Source organism: Pelodiscus sinensis, chromosome 13 (genome assembly GCF_049634645.1).
Source record: "Pelodiscus sinensis isolate JC-2024 chromosome 13, ASM4963464v1, whole genome shotgun sequence".
In the NCBI taxonomy this organism is placed as follows: Eukaryota; Metazoa; Chordata; order Testudines; family Trionychidae; genus Pelodiscus; species Pelodiscus sinensis.
Genome location: NC_134723.1, coordinates 29,651,853 through 29,678,171, shown reverse-complemented (window position 1 = coordinate 29,678,171; position 26,319 = coordinate 29,651,853). Strand labels below are relative to the sequence as shown.

At 42.3% G+C, this 26,319-nt stretch overlaps 1 protein-coding gene across 1 annotated transcript in view; it reads right to left on the bottom strand.

Moving 5' to 3' along the window:
- Nucleotides 1-534: 534 nt before the first annotated feature.
- The window catches only part of SMARCA1 (SNF2 related chromatin remodeling ATPase 1), a 78,033-nt gene continuing 52,248 nt past the window's right edge, over nucleotides 535-26,319 (bottom strand). Inside the window, exons 20-24 of the mRNA XM_075940968.1 lie at nucleotides 23,573-23,705; nucleotides 19,160-19,278; nucleotides 18,580-18,792; nucleotides 2,505-2,615; nucleotides 535-1,244 (exon numbers count right to left, since the gene is read on the bottom strand). Of these exons, the coding sequence (XP_075797083.1) occupies nucleotides 1,173-1,244; nucleotides 2,505-2,615; nucleotides 18,580-18,792; nucleotides 19,160-19,278; nucleotides 23,573-23,705 (648 nt within the window). The 3' untranslated portion in view covers nucleotides 535-1,172. The remainder of the gene's footprint in view (nucleotides 1,245-2,504; nucleotides 2,616-18,579; nucleotides 18,793-19,159; nucleotides 19,279-23,572; nucleotides 23,706-26,319) is intronic.

The window sequence follows — 26,319 nt, the reverse complement described above, 5'->3', positions numbered from 1 at the left end:
AATCGTCTCAAATTTGAGTTGTAGTGGAGAGAAGTGCCTTTGCTGAGAAGGACTGGTCAACAGCCTTGCAGAGATGACCTGACAGCAATGGCAACTCAGTTGATAGTAAATTCCACAGAGGCACATCAGTGGAGAATCAATATCTTTCTAGTCCTGCACCCTCAGGACCTGACTGGTGCCGAACCAGAGAATTTGTGAACTACAGGAGGTCAATATTGTCTAGAAGCATTACCGATACTTCCATTGCTTATTGGGCTCACAGAAGACATTTATGGGTAAATTAAAGCTAAACAACAGCACAGAACACAGAGAGCCAGGACTGGTAGCTATAAACAAACTTTATGGGATTGCTGGAAATTTGGCCACACCCATGATAAGTGGACATCTGGCTAACCAAAATCATGTTGGACCTCAGACCAGAAAGGTTCAACCGGTATTTGGCTGACCATGAAGACAAAGTTGTTAGGCTAATATTCACATACTACAGAGCAGGCAGAACTTATATATAATGCATAACAAAACAGTGGACGAGAGTATATTTCTCCTCAAATCACTTTAATTCAATTTATTTTCCGACAGCCATATAAATTTAAAGTATGAAACAACAATACAGCTATAGAATCTAGGTTTTCTTTTAAAGCAGCAGCATATAAAACATATAAAAGCTAAAACCTCAGCACAAGCTTCAAAGAACAAGGACTGAGTGAATTTTGCTGAAGACATATAATTCACAAAATACGATACATTAAAAGCAATGGTTTTCAACCTTTTTTCATTTGCAAACCCCTAAAAAATTTCAAATGGTGGTGTGGACCTCTTTGGAAATCTTAGACATAGTCTGCATACCGCCCCCGCCTCCAATATCGGCAGACCAGAGGTTGAAAACTATTGTTCTATGGTAATGACAACCTTTCAATGACCCCTTAATTTGGGGACACTAAGGGGACACAGAGCACAGGTTGAAAACCATTGCACCAAAGTACTGGAATGCACAAAATATAAAGCTACACATTATTTAAGTAAAGAAAGGCATTGTATAATATACAAAATTTGCAAAAATTAAACAATGACATTTTTCTGAGAGTACCATGAATACACAGAAGCTGGCAATTAACATTTGTCGATGGAAAAAAAATGTGGCAGTTTTATATTTCGCATTCAGTTTCTCCACTTTACGACTTCACTTTCTTAGCATCTTTCTTTCCAGAGTTCTCTGTTGCTGAATCTGCTTTTCTTTTCTGCGACTAAACAAAAATAAACAGCTTATTTTTCAAATGTTAAAAAATATGAGCACATGTTGTTAAATATATTATGACTATATTAAATTTTAGAATGATATCACTATTCAATCTGAAGACAGAGGCTCTAGTTTACAATGCAATGTATATTACAATCATTCCTATTCATACTAGAAGGCAAAAGAGCACAACAGAGGGCAAACAAGGTCCCCCACACACACACACATATATGAAGTTAAAGTTGAAATAAGCACAAGGGCCTTTCATGATGAGCAGTATTTTACTACACAAAAAGTTTTATTGGTTCAGGTTTGTGCATGTGGTTTTGCTTGTTCTAATGAATTCATCTGAAGAACTATTTAATTAATTACTTATGTCCTCCAGTAACTAGTGTTTTACAGATAGATACATATGTGAGGTTAAAGTAAAGTCCTATATAGTTTACTAGAAGATTTACTCGGTGTTGCTCAGGTCCTTAATTCAAATACGTTTGTTTTTCTTCTTTAAATCATTGTTCTGGAGGGGGGCTGGTAGTGAAGGGTTCAGTATGCAGGCTGCCCCAGGAAGAGAGGACAACCCCAGTCGTCTCTCACTACAGCAGCTTAGGGCCAGGTGAGACGCACCTGTCCATGGCCGTTGCAGACAAAACAGACAAATTCTCTGAAATAAATTGTTGACAGCTTCTCTTTCTTCACTCCTGATCCCTGGTAGTCCAATGAGATTATAGCTGTCCTGGTCCCACAATCAAATTCCAGTTACAGCCCATTGTTCTGGCACAACCAAAACCTTACCTTGCTTTAAGTTATGATAAAAGGAAGTTGCATACTAAACTAGCTCTTGCCATTTAGGAGGACTTCTTGAACAAATGAACTTGCAGATGGATAGACAGACAGAAACACTGATGCACAAATTCTCTCAAATATATAGTAGATGTAATACTACCTACTTACATCTTATTAGGGTGTTGGGAGAGGGAATATCTTCTCAAGGAATGCACACTCTTTCAGAAGACATATCTCTATGCTACCTATATGGATACCCTTTAAAGGGAATCAAAGACCTAAAATTCTGATCTTCAGGACTTGCTAACTAAATTTCCCAGGAGAGACAGATGGACATCTATGGTACCTGTATAATCTCTAACAGTTTTGTAACCTCTGATTTCTTCAAAACAATTACCTTACTTCACACTTTATTCTAACTACACAAATCAATAAATGTTGAATCATTCCCCATTAAGAGATAAGCAAATGCTGATAAATTTACCGCTGGAACTTTTGTTCCCCTTTTTTTCTTTTCAGCTCTCTCTTTTTCTTCTATTTCCATATTTTCTTTTTCTATCAAGGATATGAGAGTATTGCAGCGTCTTTGGAATTCCTAAGAAAGGTAATAATCAAACATTAAATTCTGCATCACAATAAACACTGAAACTCACTATGAATTTCAAAACATCCGGAGACATATTTTCAGAAGTTCTCGATGACGACAACACGAACTATATTACCATATTGTTCAGGTTCCATCAAGAATTATGGGAATTGATGGGTACTGAACAGTCTTGAATTTCTGCCCAGTTCATTTAAGTGCTGAAATGGGAATGAGCTCTTTTGATAACTTGGCCCTTTATTGTTTATTTGAAAGCATCTTGATGCATGGTTATGATTTGAAGGGTATTTCTTCATATACTACTAAAATAATGCGTCCCTATGCATCCAACATAGATTAATTTGGCTCTGTTTCTTGCTATATGTTCCTGTATTAGCAGTAGGATGCTCTGTAAGCATTAGCACAAGGATTCATGAAGTGATAAAAATGTAACTGCCATTAAGTCAATAGTAGAATATCTTAACATGAGTACTCTACTAATTTGATCATCATTAAAAAGTTTCTTTATAAACAGTTTATATGACTCTGTGTCCCCTGCTCTAAAGAACTTACAGTTTAAAACAGATAACGTGAATAGAAGACAAGAAATAGGATTTCACATATAACTGCAAAATGATTTCTGGTAAGACGTGTAAGAAATGAAGGATTCATGATAGAAATGGGTTCCCGGGAGGATATGAAGGAAGATTTTATTGGGAGCTTCCAAGATAGGAAGCCAGAGACTATTTCAAATTTATGAAAAACATAACATGAGCTGAAAGATGAAGGAAGTAGGGAATTATGTATACAGGTTTTTGAAGGTGAGGTGATAATGGTAAGAGACAGGAAGCCAGCTAAGTAAGTGAGAGAAAGTGCTGCTATGGCAAGAGATTACAATCTGAAGAGCCAAAGCATGCAAAAAGATAAGCATTATTATCCCCATTTTACAGATCAAAGTGTTTATTTCTCTTTGCCCCTTGCCATGCACAGAAAACTGGCTCATGAGGGTTCCCCATAAAAATATATTGGGGTTGCAAGGTCAAATTGTGATGTTACTGAAACTTCTTAGAGGAAATGAGTGGGATTCTTACCGGAGGTTTCCTCATACTCTCTGGAACGGAGGGCTAGATTCTCCCGCACAGGCAAGATTTGGTTTCAGTGGAGAGAAAAAGCAAAGATTCTCTGGCTATGTTTAGTCTATGGGGTTTTTCTGGGATACCAAAACTCCACCGTGTCCAGGGAATGCGTCTGGCTCTTCTGCTTTTTTTTTTTTCGGAAGAGCAGATGTGTTCTTTCAGAAGCCCTGTCTTCCTCCTCCCATGAGGAAGAAGGGCTCTTCCGAAAGAGGGGTTTTTCCGAAATTTGGCCCTATGCAGACAGGCCAAATTTTGGAAAACAGTCTTCTGAAAAATCTATCAGAAAAAGGTATGCAAATTGCAGAGCGCAATTTGCGTACCTTTCTCCGATAAGGCCCAGTAGTGTAGACATAGCCTATGTGAAGCTAGGACCAATGTTTTAAATTTAGCAAAAGGAGCAATTAAGCCAAATAGCTAAAGGATTTATTTCGTTGATATACAAGAGACTGAAAGAACATTCTGATCATTACTGCAAATTTTCTAAAGCTTTCTGAGACAGTACACATACCTTTCTTCCGTACTGAACTGACTTCCCAGATGGACAAGTTCAAGATAGTTCTACAGCACTTGTGAAGATTTGTGAGAAGATACAACAGTAAACCCAAAAAGCACACTTGAGCCACAATCTGGGCTTTCATCAGAGATTTGGATTTTACTAGCCAATTATCTGAATATAACAGACCACGAACCTCTTGAATCCTTATGAATAATAGCTCCTATTTCGGTTAGAATCTTTAACTTCACAGAGCTGTGGCGAGACTGAAAGGATGGTCTGTGTACAAAAGTGGACTGTTCATCAGAACTATCAAACACAAAAAGATACAATGCATGGCTATATGGAGATGTGTCTAGAAGACCTATGGATGCTAAAAAAAGCTCCCTTTTGAACAGCTGTTACTCAGGCTCAAGCTATTCTAAATGGAATTTTTTATTCTTCTAAAAGCAGTTTAGCCATTTGAGAGGTAAGACTGCCCTGAAACCTTTTGAATGTTTTAGCGCTATAAATAATACCTGTATCTACTTTTTCAAATGAGCTGGATGTTCTTGTTTATTGCATTTGTGGAGGAACAGGGAGAAGCATGAGAAATTAACAGGTAAAATTAAAACATTTATTGGGCTTCACAGAGGAGAGAGAAATTCTATAATAAAGAAATTCTATACTATACTTTAAATTCTATACTATATTACAAAAAAAAAAGTGAGATGACGGAGGTCATTCTGTCCCCATCCTCCCATGAGTAAGTGTGTAATGAACAATCAAAGGTATGCATGGTAGAGGAATACAGATTTTCCCAAAGATTTTCCGAGTTCAATTAATTATTGTAGTACGCAGACCTACAACAAATAGATTTTAAAAATGACATGATCTTCTGTCTTCCAGGTTGGGAGTCTAAGGGTACGTCTAGACTACAGGCTTTTGTTGACAGAAGTTTTGTCGACAGATACTGTCGACAAAGCTTCTGTCGACAAAGAGCGTCTAGACTACATTCAGTTCTGTCGACAAAGCAAGTTGCTTTGTCAACAAAACCCTGTAGTCTAGACACAACCCTATATGCAATAACACCTTCTGTCGACAGAAGGTGTTATGCCTCGTAAAATGAGGTTTACCAGCGTCGACAAAACTGCTGAGTTCTGTCGACGTTATGGCGACAGAACTCAGCAGTAGTGTAGACGCAGGTATAGTTTTGTTGACAAAAGTCCACTTTTGTCGACAAAACTCTGTAGTCTAGACACACCCTTAGCTTTGCTTTTAGTTTTTTATTTACTGGATTGGTTTTTCCCTCCATGCCATCTCCAGGAAGTCTGCCTTCCTGAATGAGAGAGTCTGATAACCCAACATTCAGAACAGACTTCCTGAAGGCAGCAAATCTATGGATATGGAAAAGGAGGTCTGTCAAGTTTCTTAACCTAGAAACAGCGCATTTTCCACCATGAATAATGGTGGATTTTGTCCTTCTTGTGTCTACAAGGTAACTAACCTCTGTGGTTAGACAAAGTAGTAGGAGGCTGAGGCAAATAGCTACTGCAGAGGACATGGCATCACTGAAGATCTAGTTGAGATAGCTTGCTAGCTCCAAATATAAGGCAACAAGGGATACTCTAAGATGGTGGGAGAGAGGCCAACAACATTTGAGCATATCTGTGGTATCAGAATGGGAAGCAGCCAAACATTTAGGGTTTTACCTTTTTTCCTGTGGATACTGACAAATTTGTGGAAGCCTGCTGATTTATGAAAAGGGGAGGAAGAACCCGCATTTTAACCTCTGTAGCAGAACCCTGACTCCTAGCACTTCAGGTACACAAAGTCTTCTGTAGCCAATAGATGGCCATTTCAGACGGAGCGGTTTGTAACAGCCCTCTTATTTTTCAGGTGGAGGAAGGTTCTCTGTATGTGATGGTATCTTCTGAAGCACAAAGATTCTCCGACGAAGAGTGCCTCGTGACCGCTTTTGTTCCTCACAGAGCAGCACTGAGTGGATCCTGTGTGTTCTAGTCTTGCTTGTGACTAGAGAGTATTTTATTCTTATTCATCTGTTTATCAGTCATTTGGTGGGGTGTAGTTGTGGGAGGAATCTCATAACCTCCTGCAGAAACCAATACTTTCTTGAAAGTCCTCATATATAGCCATGAAAGTTATCTCAAGTGGTTTATATAACTGAAAAAAGCTACAGCTTATTGTGCTATTGTGTTAAATACAGGACAATAACCTATTGTGGCAGGGTGCTGCTGAGGAAGTTTCATTCAGCTTCTGCCACCCAGCCCCAATCAGGGGAAATAGATTGGGGCTGAGTAAATAGCATTCGTTTGTCTAATTACTGAATGCACCTGCCAGTCTCATTATGCAGGAGCCAAAAGGCTGAAAGTGAGTAAAAGGAAAGCAGAGACCAGGAGGGAAGGGAGGATCAGGGAGAGGTAGGAACCTGTGTCTCTGTTGCTAGCCAGGCCCATGTTAGGCTGAGCCACTGTAAATAGCCAGAATAGAATAGGAAATTGGTGGTGGGAAATGGACATAAAGAGCACATATGTTCACCAGCCTGGAGCACCCTGAGTCTGTGAGGAGGGTGGCCAAGAGACTGAATACATAGAAGTGCAGTGTGTACCCCATCACACCTAGGAAGGGATATGGAAGTGGATAGACATAACCATCATATAAACTCCAACTACAGATAATACCAATTTCCCTGATGCATGCAGCTCTCCACAGATTCACTCTCTTGGAGACAACAAAACTAAAGAGAGATGTCTTTATAAAACGACTTTATGTCTTTAAATCTGACTATAGAGTCTGAACCATAAATGAAAAAAACGCACCACCACCAATGAAACTATGAAACTGCTAAAAGACAATTTTAAAATGGGAAATAAAAACAAGACATTTTATCAATAAAATACAACATCGTTTCTGAATAACTTAAGACTGCAAAAAATAGATAACATGGTAATATCAATACTATGTATTAAAAAAATTAAGAAAAAGCAAAGGAGCTACAAGGCACTGTACATTAGTCCACTAACCCTTCACATCTGAGGACTTGGATTTAAGTCTGAACTTAGATCAAGAGTGAAAAATTATTAGTCAAATCGCTGGATGTTCACATCACTAACCCACTAGTCTTTACATGGCTGACTCGGGAGTGGAACTACAATGGTATGCTATGTCCAGAGAGTGGGGTATTAACTATGGCTAAATATGCATAGCTCTGTCTATGCTATGCCTGCCTCAAGCCAGCATGAGAAATCCCTCATTTTGAGGGCATTACGTTCATTCACAATTTTTAAATAATACAAAGCAAGAAAACTGGGAAAGAACTGGATCCTTGTCATAGAAATAATGTACACAAAACAGATCTACCAATCTGAGAATCTTTCTGCAATGCAGTATCTGTGTAGATATTTTGATTATCTAATTAACACAGCATGTAGGGAAAAAAATGAAGACAATGTTTTGGACTACTTATAGCACTTTTTCTGTCACACAGCCCCTTTTGCAGTTTCTTCGGTATAACTAGAAAAGGCACCTAAATAATTTTTTTACATTTCCCATTTTACATGTTAAAAGACACTGAAAACTTATGTGCATGCCACTATGCTTGGACTGAGCACTACATAGTGAAGTGATATTTATAGTAGATGGGTCATTATTAATAGTCAATACCCACTTTTCTATATCAGTCAGTAATCATACAATTGCAATACAAAAAGCACAGAAAGTATCAGTATAGTCAAAGAGATTAAAGATTCCATGTTATATTTTCTGTGCACGGAAAATTCTAGACACTAGCATTGCTTAAGTCTGAGTGACAGAAGGCCTGAATAACTTCTCGTTGAAAGTCAGGGTCAAGCGAATAAGAAAGGGCAAAGGAATTGCATATCGCATTTGTGTGCCCAACCTGACTTTAAAAGATGGTACAACCTCAGCGTCAGACACTGAATCAAGCACCTGCTAAGAACTGCACTGACATGGCATACGTCAAACCTATGTTCATAATCCAAGGAGGAATCGCTTCATTTGGACTATCACCCTTTTTGATACTGCAATGAAAAGAATGAAATTCTACTGAATTGCCAATATTAAAATTGTTACTATTTAATTCTATTTTGAGAGCATCACACAACATTTACTTAAGCTGTTCAACTATAAAGGCTACAAGGGAGGAAATTAAATATCTGATTAGAAAGATATGTAAAAAACTAGCAGAATTCATGCAATCAGAAGAAAAATCTTCTGACCACCCATTTTGTTACATGATGTCTTCGGGCTACACATTATGCCATGCCATTGGTGCAACTGAGTAAAAATTCAATATTGAGCTATGCTGCCCCAGAGGGAGCTTCTAAACATGTATACTCAAATAAGCATAAATCCCTCCCAGAGTTTCCAGGTGTACAAGTAAGGGAGGTGAGCTGCCATAAAACAACTATCCATAAAACACTATAACAAGACCCTCAGCACAACTGGGGATGAGGTTACAGCACCTTTGTGGCTCAAAAATCCTGTTATTTACAGAAATCTCAGAGATGGTCTAATTTATATATAGGCATCCCTGGCTCCCATAAGGTGGGTTCCTACTAAGACTGTCATGCTAAAATGCTGAAGGAGAGAGAGATGCTTTAAAAATAGCATCCAGCACTATTTTCCCAACCCAACTATAAATCAGTGGTAAATTGGTCAGTAGCATCAGGCCCTATTTCGGATTCAAATTACTTAGGCTGGGGTCTTGTTCCTTCCCACCCAATCTGTGCACACAAGGTATCCTTCCATGTGTGCATCTGCCTCCATCTATTCAAGAGAGAGGGAAAGAACTCATCTGCCTCCACTGCTTCATGCCCACCCAACAGGCCTTGTGGAGGCATTTCTATGGCAAGGACAGAATGGAGGATAGAAACTGCTGCCTACTCAGCCACTGCAGTGGGTGGCTAAGTGGAAGCGCAGGAACAGATGGAATTCAGGGCAGGAGGGTGGCTGCGTGGGGACACAGAGCCAAATTAGGACAGGGCAGTGAGGGACACAGGGACAGTTGTGCCTGACTAAATCAGAGAGCCTAAGGGTCAGCCAGGGTCTTCATGGGGGTAGCTCCCTAACAATCCCCCACCACACACAGAAACCTGTTCCATACTTTTTCCCACCAACAACCCTCCAAGTTCACATCCAGTCGCCTTCCCAGCATTTACTTCCTTCTCCCTCAGCTTCCCCATTACACCTTATTCCCCCAAGCCTTTGCACTGCTTCTGAGAGGTACAGGAAATAAGTACTGAGATTTAAATTAATTGTTACTTAAAGTTCTGTGTTAATATGCCTAGTAAGGAATCTACTTGTCAAAACATATTTCCTGAATCTTTTTCATTGTCTATATTGTTACAGAACTACTTACTGATGGGGTATTTTGTAATAAAATTACGAAAATAATTGAAACTGGAGTGATTATGTTGTGTTATTCTGACACACAAAATATACAGAATTTTGAAGAATTTTAAAATATTGTCCACAAAATTTTAAACATTTGGCACAGAATTCTTCCACGGGTTTTGTATATGTTCGTAAAATGAACATAAGAGTTCTATCCCTTCTTAGTTCCATCCATTAATTTGTTAAGTCTGAAAACTTCACAGATATTTCTTTGCACTGTTTATGTTATGGAATAAAATTCTATTATTTGAAAAATAATTCATCTTTATTCATTCACAACATATGCTGCAAACAGCCTAGTAGTTTTGAAAGCACCGACTTCTGAAAATACAGTATCACAATTCACAGGATCAGTGACAAATGATGCAATAATTGTAAGTATGCAGCAAACACCACAAAATTAATAGGTGCGTTGGGAGTGTTATATTCATATATAGCACCACACACATTTCTATCAGGCCCAAAAACAGCAGAGCCAAATACAGTACAGTCTACGAGAACACATAACTGTGGCTTACTGTTAAAGTGCTCCAAAGCCTACCAGAGTTGTATAGTTCTGTGTTGAGTGCTTCTAACAGTCCTTGAGTATGGCTTTTCAAATTCAGTAGACAGCCACTCCATTTCCACTCCCTCAGCAGCTTTTCTCCTCTGTTTCAGGGATTATTATAATAGGCAGCTACAACTACTGGGATTTTTCCCCCCCTGAGATCCAGTCTTGTGAGTAAACACCACCAGCATCCCATCAATCTACCAAAAAGCATATTTAACAGTCATTCTGCCCCTGGTAAATGGGTAGCTGATTTTTAACTTGATGCTGTTGAAGTGTCTGGTATACAGCTCCATGAGCCAAGGGAGTAAGGAGTCTCTGAGTATTACTACTGGAACTTCAACATTACCAATGGTAATCTGTCAGTTGTGAAAGAAAGTCCCTTCTTGAAGCTTTCTGAACATTCCTGTGTTCTGAAAAATACAAGTGTCATACACTTTCCCTGACCACCCCACAGACAATGTCCGTGAAGTGTCTCCAGTGCACCAATGCTGCATAACCATATAAAAGTAATTCTTTCTGTTGATGTACAATGTGGCAAGGTTGTCTGACACCAAAACAGGGATATGTATGCCATCTGATTGTCTCATGCAGACAAGCTTCTGTCGGGATATTGGATGCGTCTACTGAAAGTGAATTCTGTCTTCAATCTCAAGAGTTCTAATACGCAACAATTCATTTATTTTTTTTTACAGGGAGTCAAGTTAATGTAAATGAGCAAGGGGCAGTAGAGCCTTTCCCTCAAGATTGTTTGATTCTTCTTCTTGTTCCCTCTTGTCATAGCTACAAAAATCAAGATTGCAATGTAGAAAGGACAAACACTGCTTGCACCAAAAGACAGAGAATCTATCATGAGAACAAAAGGGCATAGTCAAGCCAAAGGGTATGTGGACAAGTCTGGACTACCTCCTTTATTCACAGAAAACAGGCTGTCTGTCAGTCCAAAGGTCTTGGACAGGCAGAGAGCTCTTCCCCTAGAGAAATGCAGAAAAAGAGATTCAGAGAACAGGCACAAATTACGGCTTTGTGAGAATAACACTGATTCAGAAGGTCATGATATTTTCCATTCCTGATGCATGGACACAAATAAAATAAAGAGAAAGATAATAATTACTAATCCTGAACACTTTAAGTCTTTGGGCAGATAAGAAAAACTATCATTTTATAGAAGCTTTAACTCTGTTAGTGAACTTGTACTGGGTAGACCATTTGCTTTTGGAATAAAGAAATGCAACAGAATTTATATTTGTTTTCTGAAGAGAAATATTCAGAAGGAAATGAACAGGAAAGAGAAGATGGAGGAAAGTTAGGTTGTTTATATGGAATTCAAGAGACATCTAGTGGCTGGTAAGACACAGTGAAGTTTTCCTTGGAAAGATGTGTAACAGTCCTTTTCAGAATTAAACTGTCTTGCCGACCTTTCTTACTACACGTTTGGCTATAAATTGCAAAATAAAATAAAAATGATACTTTTAACAAAAATCAGGATTTTTGTTGCACAAAGAAACTACAATCATCACTAATGATTCCCTACGCATTTTGTCATGCATCTGGGGGTATGTCTACACTACAGCACTAATTCGAATTAGTGCATCTAGACTTAAAAACTAGTCTGAAGTTAAGGCTCGCCGGAAGAAGTGCCAGCAGGGCATCAAGTTACGACTTAGAATGTGGAACTGCTGTCTCAGGCTAGCCGAGGGCTGTGCTTAAAGCGACCCGAGCCCCACCCCGGACAGACAGTTCTCAGGGTTCCCCGCTTGCTTGTCTACCTCGATGAGGGACAGCAAAGCGGTCCTGTCTTGGAGTGCCCAGAGTGCCCACACTCGGCACATCACAGCACTTGGCCATCAGCCCGGCTGCACTTGCCGCAGGCTGTCATCCGGGTGGGTCAATCGGGGGGCTGTCAGGATCCAGGAGACCCTGCAGGAGAGCTTCCACCCCGAGGAGCCTGAAGAGCCACCCCAGTCCTCCCCATTGGGGGCTCGTACCCCATTCCTCCCTCACCTCCTTCCACTTACCCCCTCCCTAGCCCCCCTTCCTGATGTAAAAAATAAAGCACATGTGTTCAAAAATAGAAACTCTCTTTGTTTAACAAAACTGGGCGGAGGGGGGGATTAACCTCTGGGGAGACTGGGAAAAGGAAGTGGGAGAGGGGAAGAGAGAGGCTGGGAGAGGGGAGGGGGAAACCTGCGAGGAGGGAGCTGGAAGGGAGAAGCCAGGGGAAGAAGGAGGAGGAGAAGTATAAAACTATGGTACGCCCACATCTTCAGTACTGTGTACAGATGTGATCTCCTCACCCCAGAAAAGATATTTTGGCCTTGGAAAGGGTGCCGAAAAAGGCAACTAAAATGATCAGGGGTTTGGAACAGGTCCCATATGAGGAGAGGCTAAAGTGACTGGGACTTTTCAGTTTGGAAAAGAGGAGACTGAGGGGGGATATGATAGAGGTCTATAAAATCATGAGTGGTGTGGAGAGGGTGCATAAAGAAAAGTCCTTCCCATAATAGAAGGACTAGAGGACACCAAATGAAATGAATGGGTAGCAGGCTTCAAAATAATAACAGAAATTTCTGCTTCACAAAGCAAAGAGTCAACCTGTGGAACTCCTTGCCACAGGAGGCTGTGAAGGCTAGAACTATAATAGAGTTTTTAAAGAGAAGTTAGATAGAGTCATGGAGGTTGGGTCCATGGAGTGCTATTAGCCAGGGGGTAGGAACGGTGTCCCTGGCCTCTGTTTGTGGATGGCTGGAGATGGATGGCACGAGACAAATGGCTTGGTCATTCTCTTTGGTCCATCCCCTCCGGGGTAGCTGGTGTTGGCCGCTGTAGGCAGACAGGCTACTGGGCTTGATGGACCTTTGGTCTGACCCAGTATGGCCGTTCTTATGTTCTAAGCTCAGGGTCTGGGGTCTCACTGGATCACCTTGATTTTCATGCAAACCTGCTCCTGGGTTCGCATGTGGCCTTTGGCGGCCAGGCTGGCAGCTATCCTGCCCTAGACGGCCACTTTCCTGTGCCTAGTGCGGAGGTCGTGGACGTTGGAGGCCTCCCCCCAAACCTGGATGAGGTCCACGATCTCTGCACTAGACCAGGCGGGCGCCCGCCTCTTACGGCCCCGGGCAGGCTCCTGGGAGCTGCCAGCCTGGTCCCGGGAAGAGGGGGAGGGCTGGGTGGCAGCGGGTGGCTGGCTCGTGCCGTGCCAGGTGCAGGGTCTGCTGGCTGGGTGCTGGCAGGCTTGCACCTGGCACGGGCACCGTAGCCAGACCGTGCCCCTTTAAGGGCTCCGGGGCCGGGAGGGGGGCAGAAGAATTTCCCTGGTTGTGCCCAGAGTGGCCACCAGGGCAAGCTGGGAAGGGCTAGCCTCCCACTAGTTCGAATTAAGTGGCTACACAGCCCTTAATTCGAACTACTTAATTCGAACTAGGCGTTAGTCCTCGTAGAATGAGGTTTACCTAGTTCGAATTAAGTTCGAACTAGTGGTTTGCACGTGTAGGACCTATGAAAGTTAATTCGAACTAACGTTTGTTAGTTCAAATTAACTTTGTAGTGTAGACATACCCTGAGAGAGGTTTGAGCGATTAAGAACTCAACTCGCCTCCCCGAGTTGCGAACGGTCAAGTTACGACCGTTCGCACTTATGACCAAAGCTCCCACGGAGCGATCCCCAAGCTACGAACGCAACCCGCGCTTACGAACAGCGCGGTCACATATAACTCAATGGGGTCCAAGTTACGAACAGATCAAGTTACGGCCAAGTGTTTGGTCCGTAACTCGTTCGTAACTCGGAGAGAGGCTGTAAACTAATAAATGTTAGAAATAGTAATTAGCTCTAAAAAGATTTAGCTGTATTATATTATGAATTGTTTGTAACTTGAGAGGGTCTTGCAGCCCAAACATTATCGATGACTGTGTCTGTGTTCACTGTATATTGTTATAACTCCTGTGTACTCAGGCATTACTGTAAGTATTATAATAGTTGAATAATCAATGTAATAAACTAATTTTAATAGACTAATTTGAAAGAGAAGACCTAAACCAAAATATACACTATGTTTTTGGACCTTCAATTTATGACAGAGACCCCTCCCTACATTTCTCCCCCATTGTGTGGCCACTTATTCCTCTCCCCAGGGGAGAACAATAAACTATATAATAAAATTCGTGCTTTAACCCAGGGGTAGGCAACATACCTCTTGCAGGCTGAATCTGTCCCTCCAAGCCACCGGATCTGGCCCGCGGACTACCCTGCCAGGACCCTCAGGCACACAGCAGCTGCTGTTTTAAGCACAGGGCTGCTCCCTGTGGCTCTCTACTCTGGAGGGAAAAGGAGGCTTCGGGTAATCTCCTCACCCCCAGGCCAATCCTCAGCTCCTGTTGGCCAGAAACAACCAGCCAATAGGAGCTGAGAGACTGGCCTGGCAGATGGGGCAGCGCAAGCTTCTCCTCCCTCTAGGAATTGAAAACCACATGAAGGGAACTACCTGCAATTTCAAGCAGTCTAGGGCTACAACAGGCAGGGAGCCCAGCCTGCCTTGCGGGTGCTGCAGAGCTGCTAGCCTGGAACGCTTAGGTAAGTGCCTCCAAGCCAAAACCTGCCTCTGGCACCCCAGCCCCTCCTGCCCTCCAGCTCCCTCCTCTAGGTCACCATCCAAACCCTCTGCACCCCTATACCCCATGACACAACTCCCTCCCAGACTCTGTACCTCTTCCCATAACCCTCCCCAAGCCAGAATACTCTCCTGCACCCACACACCCTCCTTGGTCCTACACCCCAATCCCCTGTTCCAGGTCACAACCCCCTTCTTTACCCAGATTCCCTCTCAGACTTCCTGTCTCCTGCACCCCAGTTCCTTGCCCTGTGCACCCTTCTGTACCCAACCCCCACCTCCTCCACAGAAAAGTGTGATCCTTGACCACTTTCCAAAATTTTGGAGTGGCCCCCCACCAAAAATTATTGCCCACCCATGCATTAACCTCTGATGAATTTACCCACAGAAGATTAACAGGCTCTTAAAAATAACTTGGCTGAGTAAATAAGATACAATAGATGTGACCCTGTATGTTTATAGATTTAAAATCCAACACTACCTGAAAAGGAAATTTAAGTTTGTAAAAATGGTATTGCCCATTAGTTAATAAGGGCAGATTTGGAAGGTAATCAAGGGGCTAGAGAGAAAATTGAGGGGCTGCGAAATACAGGGATAGGAAATGTTGGTAGTTGGTATGTCAAAACAGGCCACTTTTGGTGTGTAATTATAAGCAGCAGTTGAGGTCTATTTTTGAACAAAGGACATTTATGGTCCTTTTCCTACTTAAATGTACTTCTAATTTTTCTGTGCTATGTTCAAAACCTTGGATGAGTATTTTATAAATAAATCCTAATGGTGATGCATGAACAAGGAACATTAGGTTTGCTTGCAATAACTAGAATATGTAAAAAAGGGAACAATCAAGATTTGCATATAGAACTATACTAATTTAATTTGGTCATACTGTAGCATCTAGTCAATGATCTGCTCTGGAAAACAGGTATGGAGGCCAGGCAGAGTTTCAATATACACTGTGTGATGTGCTCCTTTCACTTTTATCAAGCAATTCTGCTCCCTGCCCCCTTTTGGAGAGTTTCAATTCAAAGGGACACAAGAGTCATTATGGGAGAGACAGATACCAGTGATTACATCCCCCCGTGTCTTCCTCCAAACAATTACAGGTTGCGCCTCTATAAACCAGAACTCTCTGGTCCAGCAAGAGCAGAGTCCAACATGCTAAAGGGGTTGGGTGGCCAGGAGCCGTGTGCGTGCGTGTGTGGTGGAGACTGGGAGCTGGAAAACCCGCCATGCAGCTCATGCAGGTGGAGCCAGAAAGCCCGGTGGGAGGAGCAGAGCAGGGGGTAGGGCTGGCAGCAGGAGGGCTTGGTCCAGAAAAATCCCTCATCTGGGACCAGTTAGGTCCCAAGGGTGCCAAATCAGGGAGGTCCAACCTGTACATTAGTGCAAGGACAATATGGACTATGACCAAGAAACTGTTGTGTCCAAGCTTACCAAGCTCTGTTTGAAAACAACTAAAATGAGATGAAAATCTATTTTAAAAGTTGTGACCTCATCTTCGTAAAAATATTTCATTAAAATAATCATATGTGTTTTTAAAAAATATATTGGGCCTTATCCTGCAACATTTACTCAGGCAATCTCTCACTCAAGTCAATGGCACTTGTGCCCAAATGAAGACTAAAGGACCAAGACTACAGTTGCATACAATTACACTACAGGCAGTCCCCGGGTTACGTACAAGATAGGGACTGTAGGTTTGTTCTTAAGTTGAATCTGTATGTAAGTCGGAACTGGCGTCCAGATTCAGCCGCTGCTGAAACTGATCAGTTTCAACAGCGGCTGAATCTGGATGCCAGTTCTGACTTACATACACAATCAACTTAAGAACCCCAGGCGTCCCCAAGTCAGCTGCTGCTGAAACTGATCAGTGGCTGATTCCAGGAAGCCGGGGACAGAGCAACTCTGCCTCGGGCTTCCTGTAGTCAGCCACTGATCAGTTTCAGCAGCGGCTGACTTGGGGACGCCTGGGGCAGAGCAACTAGGGTGCTGCTGGGTTGCTCCAGTAGAGCCGCTCCTCGGCGCTACTGGACCAACCCAGCAGCACCCCAGCTGCTCTGCCCCAGGCGTCCTGATTCAGCCGCTGCTGAAACTGACTAGCAGCGGCTGAATCAGGACGCCTGCGGCAGAGCAGGTGGGGTGCTGCCGGGTTGGTCCAGTAGCGCCGAGGAGCAGCGCTGCGGGACCAACCCAGCAGCGCCCCAGCTGCTCTACCCCAGTTGTGGGCAGAAAAGCCTGGTCTGCTGGGGGAGAAGGGGACACTAGCTGACCAGGGAGACGGGGAGCAAAGCCTCGGAGGACGCCCGCAGCGATACAGCCGCAGCGCGCCTGGGCTGTCCCGCTGCGGGCGTCCTCCACGGCTTTGCTCCGCATCTCCCTCGTCTGACCAGCAGACCAGGGAGACGGGGAGCAGCTTTTCTCGCCCCGGAGGACGCGGGTGGCGGGACCGCAGCTCATCTGGGTGTCCCGCCGCTCCCGTCCTCCGGGGCGAGAAAAGTGCTGTTTGTAACTGCGGATCCGACATAAGTCGGATCCGCGTAACTCGGGGACTGCCTGTACTCTACTCTGAGGTGAACAGATATTTGTTATTTGTACTCAGCAAGTCTTCCCCAGCAGTAAGTAAATTCAAGTAGAATAGCTGCATTCTCTAGCTTGAAAAGAGAATACAACTAAAATGAAGAGTATCAATTTAACTGATACCTTAGTCCACTTTATACTGTCTGTCTGATTTATGATAAGGATGTTAAGAGCTGGGTAATTGGCTAATGGTGTAGTCGATACAATTTCTACGGGCTACATGATTAGTCAATAAGGGAAGGCACTCAGTCCAGGCTTAAGCCTGGTCCAGAAGCGATCTCTGCTGCAGCTCTGCAGTTTAAATGTAGTAGAAGCTGGACGCACAGACAGCCTGGCTCCTACTACATTTAAACTGTAGAGACACAGTGGGGGTAGGTCCCCGATAGAGCGTGAGCCAGGATTGAGCAAGCCCAACTCAGTCCTGGCTTGCACCGAATCCAGGAGCTCCCCTCACTGTGGCTCTGCATTTTAAATGTAGTAAGAGCCACAGTAGCGCATGGGTGGGGGGCAGGCAGGTGGCACTGTGGAGACGGTGCTGGTAGAACTGGCTTTTAGGGATTACATCTCTAATTTATTATCCAACTAGTCACAAAATAGTCTATTGTAATATGATCTAGGTTCATTGTCATAACTTTTTTTAAAGGATTACATTACAGAATTCTTCAAGTTTTACCTACTATAAAAGATACAACTGGTTTCTCATTTTAGTCCTGAAATACAAATACAAGATATAAAGTATTGTAAAAAAATAATGAAATGCTATTTTATATTACATCAAATTCTCTTCCGCTTTTGATAGCCTGTCAGCTAATTCTGAAAAGTGATTCAATGTAAGACTACTTACAGATACATTGTTTGGATTATTTATTTTTAGTGTGGAATGAACATACAACAGATTTGTAAGGGCATGTTTATCTTTGCATTAATCTCTTTGGCTGACATGAGACTCAGGCTTGCCAGATTTTGTAATCTGTTTGTTTCAATTTAATTGAAAAGCATTGTTTAGCTGTGCTGAGAAAAAGGGCACCGTATCTTATGCTAGGAACTGGTGGTGAGAACATAGACCAAAATGACCACTCTCATACCTGTTTCCCACAATTCAGTGTTCTGGTACAGATCCAAATTCCACATAGTTCACTTAAAGAAACATGAAACATTATCTACAAAGTCTAAGCCATATGTAACTGATGTTTGTACTTACCATAGCAGTTCTAGATTTGATAAACCAATCAAATCTGAACTGGGGAGCATTGCGTACACACTGCCTTAGTTCTTCATAGACATTTTCTTTGTCAAAGCCCATCTTGTGTAACATGCATATCAAGAATCTATCTTCTTCTTCTGTGTAGTTTTTGCCTTTGTTTGTTCCATACTGAATACGCAGCTGATGAAAAGGGGCTTTATACCTTGCAATCTGAATGCAAAACAAAAATAAGACATTATTGGTGGATGTACAACACTAAATTAAGACTTTACCATTTCATTGTTACCAGAAGTATAAGTGAAATGTTTTTGTTGTCATAAACCATATTTTTATTCTGCTTCCCCCCCCCCCAAAAGCTTTATAAATGTTTATAAACTATTTAAACTATACACAGTGATCACCCCCCTCCTCTACTGAAATCTAGCCAACTTCGGTGTGGAAAACACCAATGCTACCCAAATGTTTTCTTTCTATAGAGAACTAAACAACACTTTATTCAACTTTAATGGCAAGCAAAAGATAATACTAGAAAATTAATAGCAAGATTGATTAAAAGAACAAAAATTGCAACTGTTACTTTGGCATCCAGAGCTTTCTTGATACTGATCCTTCGTTGGATTCTTGCCTCTCCTCGTTCAATCTGAGCCATAATCCTCTCAATGTCCTGCAGTTCATTGCAACGTTCCCAAAAAACAGCTAAAAGAACAAAAACATTCAATCTGCAAAATAATCTTTTTGTTACGACTTTGTTTGGATAAAGAGTTCCGTAGTGAAACAGTCTAATATTAAATAATACAGAGTTTCTGTTCCATGATATTTGAACATTTACCAAACACTATTTAACTAGGCTATCTAGAAAAAAAAGATGCATTAGTGTTTATCACTATCTTCAGAGGTGAGCCTCAAATAACTCATTGCACGGAGTTTAGTTTATGTACTTTAATAAGGTCTGTGTGGATAAAATCTTGCACAACCCTGTCTATTTAACAGAGTACATATTACGGTTAACTGTTACCCAGTACTTATTCCTAGAATCATAGAATGCTAGAACTGGAAAAGACCTCAAGGTATCACCAGTCCAGCCCTCTGCCATCATGGCAGGACCATCTTGATCATCCCTGATAAATGTATAACCAACCTGCTCTTAAATATCTCCAGCGACAGAGATTCCACAACCTCTCTAGGCAATTTATTCCAGTGTTGAATCATCCTCACAGTTGGGAAGTTTTTCCTAATGTCCAACCTAAACCTACCTTGCTGCAATTTAAGCCCATTGCTTCTTGCCCTATCATCAGAGGCCAAGGAGAACAATTTTTCTCCCTCCTCCTTGTAACACCCTTTTAGATACTTGAAAACTGCTATCATGCCCCCTCTCAGTCTTCTCTTTTCTAAATTAAACAAGCCCAGTTCTTTTAGTCTTCCTTCACAGGTCATGTCTTCTAGACCTTTAATAATTTTTGTTGCTCTTCTCTGGATCTTCTCTAATTTCTCCACCTCTTTCTTGAAATGTCGTGCCCAGGACTACTTTGCATTTGTCCTTATTAAACTTCATCCTATTTACGCAGATTGTCCAGATCATTTTGAGTTATGACCCTATCCTCCAAAGCACTTGGAACCCCTCACAGCTTGGTATCATCTGCAAACTTAATAAGTGTACTCTCTATGCTAATATCTAAATAATTAATGAAGATATTGAACAGAACCGGTCCCAAAACAGAACCTTGCAGAACCCCACTTGTTATGCCCTTCCAGCATGTTTGTGAACCGTTAATAACCTCCCTGAGAAAGGTTATCCAGCCAGTTATGCACATACCACTATCCCCTCTAAGGTGCATGCCTGAGCAGGTGCTCACCAAAAATTTGCCTCCCGCCCACCTCCTAGGCAGAGCTGCACAGTGGCTGCTCAGCTGCTCCATGGCGGGGCTCCAGGGAGGGGTAGAAGGCGTCTGCCCCCTCTCAGGAGCAGCAGGGCAGGTACCACGCAGCCGTGGCCCATGCTTAAAACCTTCCCCAAGTCTGGAGATGTGAGCCGCATGGCGGGCGGCAGCTGCTCCAGCAACCCTGGCCAGGGCCAGAGCCGCATGTTGGACAGCAGGGGCGGTCCAGAGCCCGAGCTGCGTGTCAGCAGCTTCGGCAGCCCAGGCTGAGGCCAGAGCTGGAACTGCAAGTTGGGTGGCAGTGGCAGCCCTGGCTGGGCCCAGAGACGGTGCTACGTGTGTTGGGCAGGTACCCACTAGCCAGCTCCAAGTCTGGGTGAGGCGTTCCGCCAGCTGCAGCAGAGCAGGCAGCTCTCCCAGGACTGGGAAGGCACCAGCCAGACAGCAGCGCCTGGCTCAGGGCAGCCGGTAAGCCATGAGAGGCAGGCACTGACCAGCTGTGCCAGAGGCTTGTGGGGAACTTCTCTCCCTGCCCCCGAGGGAGTAGCCTGGCGGCAGCATGGGGCAAACAGGGCTGGGAGGCTCGCATGGCCCCATGCAGCTGGCAGGGGGCTGTGCCTGTGGGTGCAGGGAGGCGGCCACGCAATGGGCTTCCAATAGGCAGGGCATGCGGCTGCCTTCCCCTGCCACTGCCCCCGTCTCACTGTGCAGGGCCCCCACTACAGGTGCAGCAGCTGCATGGAGGGCACAGGCGAGTGAGTGTCAAACTCTCCAGAGAAGCATCAGTAAGGAAGCCCCACTCAAGCTCCACCCCCAAAGATTCCTCAGGGGATGGGGAGAGAAAGGGATGGAGGTACAGGCAGAGGAATAGCAGAGAAAGTTACATTGCAGCAGGGCCTGCTGCTGCTGCCTGCTTGTGCTTGGTCTGTGTCTCTTCTGTGGGGAGGCTTCTTCCCAGCAGCCAGGCAGACAAGGAGGAATGGAGGAGCCCAAGCCCACCACAGAGAGCAGGAAAAGATTGGAGAGAGGTGCAGGCTGCAGACCTTAAATGGAAAAAGATGAGCTGATCCCCTAAAGAAAATGGGGCGGGGGGGGGGGGGGGGAGGGACACAAAGAGACAGCAGAGGCTGCTGATGATGTTCCAGCATTTTGATCAGGAGGGTTTGGGCACTGCTTTGCAAGGAGGAGAAATGTGCTCAGGACCTATCCTAAGGGAAGAAGGTAGGAGTTTAGATAATGTTGCTGCAGCAGCCCCACGGAGCTGAGATAGGTCATCATGCCAAGGGCTGTAGGCTGCAGCTTTTCCCCAAAGTGTCTAGTGGGAAGAGGGGGGTTTTGGCAAACTTTTTTGAAACTGAAAAATTTCCTGCTTTGTTTTGGTTTCTTTCTAGCTTGAATAAGGGATTTTTTTTTTCAGACTAAAGAAATTTTTGATGCCAGGATTAAATCACATCTGCAGCATAAATGCCGAATTGCAGGGTTGGTCAACAAGCAGATTGCGGGACAAATACAGTACATTAGCACTTAGGATCAACCATAATAATAAGGATGCATGGGTTAAAGTTCTGATTTAACAGCTCTTTTTATCCTTTGTGACTGGGAAAGAGCCATTTTAGTATTCTTTCTTCCATAACATTTTATATATAGATACAGATATTTGTTAGTAAGTAATGGGTGCAACGGTGGCACACATCCAAACAAACGCACATGATCTCAATATTAGTGCATAAGACAAAACTCACTCTGCTCACAGATGGAAAATCTTAGAGGGAACACTAGCACCCACCTTGCTTTAGGTCTATCTAGGTTGTATTTCCCCAGTTTACTGATAAGATGGTCATGTGAGACTGCATTCACCTTAGTAGCATGTTTACCGGGATAACCAGTTAACCAGCACTCAGCCTGGCCGTAGCAGCCCTTCACCCACGATGCAATGGGCTCTGCCCAGCACAAGCAAAGTAGCCCCTTGACTACAGCACAGTGGGTTCTGTCCGGCATGCCATAGCCGAAGTAGCCCCCTGTCCATTGTGCGGTGGGCTTAGCCCAGCCTGGCCAGAGCAGCATGGGACCACTTCAGGGGACCACTTCGTGTGACACGGCGGGCTAGTTAACTGGTTATCATACAGTTTAACTGCTTAACATTGTAAATGGGATTTTACATTCCTGGTACATTTTATATCAATAATAGCGGAGACTGGTAGTCTAGTGGCAGTGTAACATATTGCCATGTGAAGGAACCAATTTTTGGTCTTTCACTTGTCCTCTTTCTTAGGTCAGCAGGGTCTAGAGCACATTAACTCATTCTTGGAGTCTTCTTTGTGACATCCACCAATCCAATAACTACTTAAAAAAAAGCTCTGGAGAGACTTTAGTCCAGCCTTCTTTGAGTACAGGAAGAACACTAAAGCATAAGATGTTAGGAGAGGTGAACGGAGGGATGCTCAAGGAAATAAAAGGAAAACATTTTTGTGTTCTTTGCCACAAGCAAGAGGGCCTGATTTCATACATCAATTTATGCAGTACTGTCATTTTGAGGAAAATGTTCAGAGCTGTTGACCTGCATTTTTTTTCTTAAAGGGCTCAATCTGCTATATCAGAATACTATACTAACAGTATAAATTAAATAATCTGTTCTTTTTTATTTGTTTCATTCAGTTCTGACATATGCACCTACTTTGCTTACACCAGTGTTGAAAGCATTCTCAATATGGGCCAAATTCAACTTTGAAGTAAATGGGCGCAATTTAATTTAGTTCAACAGAACAGCCTTTATTTACCTCAGAGCTCTATTTGGCTGTCTATCTATAGCCAAATAGACATACCCATAGTAGGCGATGTCAGCTCTGTAATCACTGCCAAGAAAACTGAAGACCCACACCAAAAAAAAAACCCAAACAAGTCAGCCCTTGTACGACGATACTGAATCAGTTAGTGCAGAATAAGAATAAATAAAGGTGATTTCACAGCATAATTCACACCCGTACTTCACGTTTTCTAAAAGGCAATATTCTTTTAACACTTCACATTCTTCCAAACTCCCCACTTTGTAATTTCAAAAATCATATGACAAAATATGCTTGTAATGTTAAAAGATATATTTGAAGTTAGCAAACCTGAATACTCTATGACTTCCTCTGGTGATTTTCCTTCCACCTCACGGGCAATATTATCTATATCATCACGGCCATATTTCTCATTAGCTTTAATAAACTGATTAAAGTCTCTTTTGTTCCAGTTTGTAAAACCCTGAGAGCAGAGAAATAAAGACGTTATTATGGAGTACAGGTGGAAAAATGTTGCTAGAACTTTTGTCTTGGAATGTACCATTTACTCCAATTGTTAATGCTTCAGTACTGTGTCACATAATAATTACAGTGGTTAATGGTCTTTCAGGATTTCCATAAACTATTATCCAGGGTTTATTACTCAGTCATAAAAATCTCTGGTGAGTTATTTTTATGCATAACCTCTCACTGCATCAGTAAGAACAATTTTTTTCTTACCTGTAAATGGTATTTCTCCAAAGAAAAAAAAGCTCAATCCACATCCTAATGGATTTTCATTTAGCTCACACTTCAGTAGGCACAAACAAGACATAAAATGACAGAAGTTTGGGGAGCACCACTTCTGGTGCCTTTGAAAATCACCTGACCACCTAAACACCAAACACAGTAGCAATTACTTAGAATACTTAAAAACCATGAATTAGGCACACCTGGATGGAAGCAGAAGTATACTAAGAAAAGATCTTCTGTGTCCTGACAAGATGCAATCAAATGGAAACTCTATAACACTGTCAAACAGCAAGTCAGTTATGCAATGTAAGAATGGAAACAAAACTACGAAACAGCTAGATGAGATACAGTGCATAAGATCATCATTCAAGATGATACATTGGTTTTGGGACAAGGACAACAAAAAGAGTAAGCAAAAAATCTCCCGACAAGCCTGATGGGTGGTCTGTATTGCACTGCACTTATTTAATCAGAGAAATACCATTCACAAATAAGAAAAAATTGTGGATTCTCCAAATGAACAGGCTCAGTCCACAACTTTGGAATCTGTATAAAACAGTCCTATAATCACAATACAGAATTCTTTTTTAAATGCTGATGCTAGTACTGATGGCTACATCAGCAAAGGCATACATTTTTATACTACTGAACCTGAAGTTGTGAGTAGAAAAACCAAAGAAAACCCCAAAACCTGTGGCTATGCAAATCTTTTCTAAAAAAGGTAAAAGATAAATAATAAAAGGTATTTCCTCTCCTACTTTATCACTCTAGTATCCTGAGACCATCTACACAGTCCAGACAAATAAAGCAGCATTGATTCTCTGTCCATTAGACTGCAGTACCTTTGGTACAATATGCCCATTTCTCATCATAAGAGCATAAGAATGGCAATAATGGGTCAGACTAAAGGTCTGTTTTGTGAAAGTGGCCAGTATCAAGTGCCCCACAGGGAATGAACAGGTAATCAGCAAGTGATCCACTCCATGATGCTCATTACCAGCTTCTAACAAACAGAGGCTGCCCATCCTTGCTAATAATCATTAATTTATCTAGTTCTTTTTTTAATCCTGTTAAATCTTGGCCATCACAACATCCTCTAGCACAGAGTTCCACTGTGTGTTGTGGAAGAAATTCTTCCTTTTATTTGTTTTAAACAAATTGGCTATTAATTTCATTTGGTGACCCCTAGTTCTTGTGTTATGAGGAGTAAATAGCACACTTATTTGTCTACTTTCTCCACACCAGTCATAATTTAATAAACCTCTAATATGTCCCCACCTTAACTGTCTCTTTTACAAGCTGAAAAGTCCCAGTCTTATTACTCTCCCCTCAAACACAAGCTGTTCCATAACTCCAATCATTTTGTTGCGCTTTTCTGAGACATTTCCAATTCCAATGCATCTTTTTCGAGATGGGCTGACCAAATCTGCACTCAGTAGTCAAGATGTGGGCATACCATGGATTTATTAGAGGCAATATGATATTTTTGTTTTATTATCTATCTTTCTTAATGATTGACAACATTCTGTTCACTTTTTTGACTGCTGCTGCACACTGGAGTGGATGTTTTCAGAGAACCATCCTTAATGACTCCAAGATCTCTTGAGCGTTAACAGCTAATTTAGACCCTGTCATTTTAAATGTATAGTTGTGATTATGTTTTCCATTGTGCATTACTTTGGATTTCTCAACATTAAACTTTATTTGCCATTTTGCTGCCCATTCACCCAGTTTTGAGAGCTCCTTTTGTAGCTCTTTGCAGTCTGCCTGGGATTTAATTATCTTCGGTAGTCACTGCAAATGTTGCCACCACACTGCTTACTCCTTTTTCCAGATCATTTATGAATATGTTGAATAGGATTGGCCTCAGAACAGATACCTGAAGGACACCACTATTTACGCCTCTCCATTTTAAAAACTGATTATTCTTACTGTTTGTTTCCTATCTTTTAACCAGTTGCCAATCCAAAAGAGGACCTTCACTCTTAGCTCATGGCAGCTTAATTTGCTTTAGAGACTTTGCAGAGGGACCATGCCAAAGGCTTTCTTAAAGTCTCTAAGTATACTTATCCACATGCCTGCTGACTCCCTCAACATGTTTTAATAATTGGTGAGACACAGTTTTCCTTTACAAAAACCATGTTGACTCTTCCCCAACAAATTATGTTCATTGACATGTCTATGTTCTTTACTATTTTGAGTGGCTATCTGCATATGTTAACCAATTACCCAATACTGAAGTCAGGTGCCAGGATCACCCTTGAAGTCTTTTTAAAAATTGGAATTACATTAGCTATCTTCCAGTCATTTGTTACAGAAACTGATTTAAATGATAGGTTACAGTC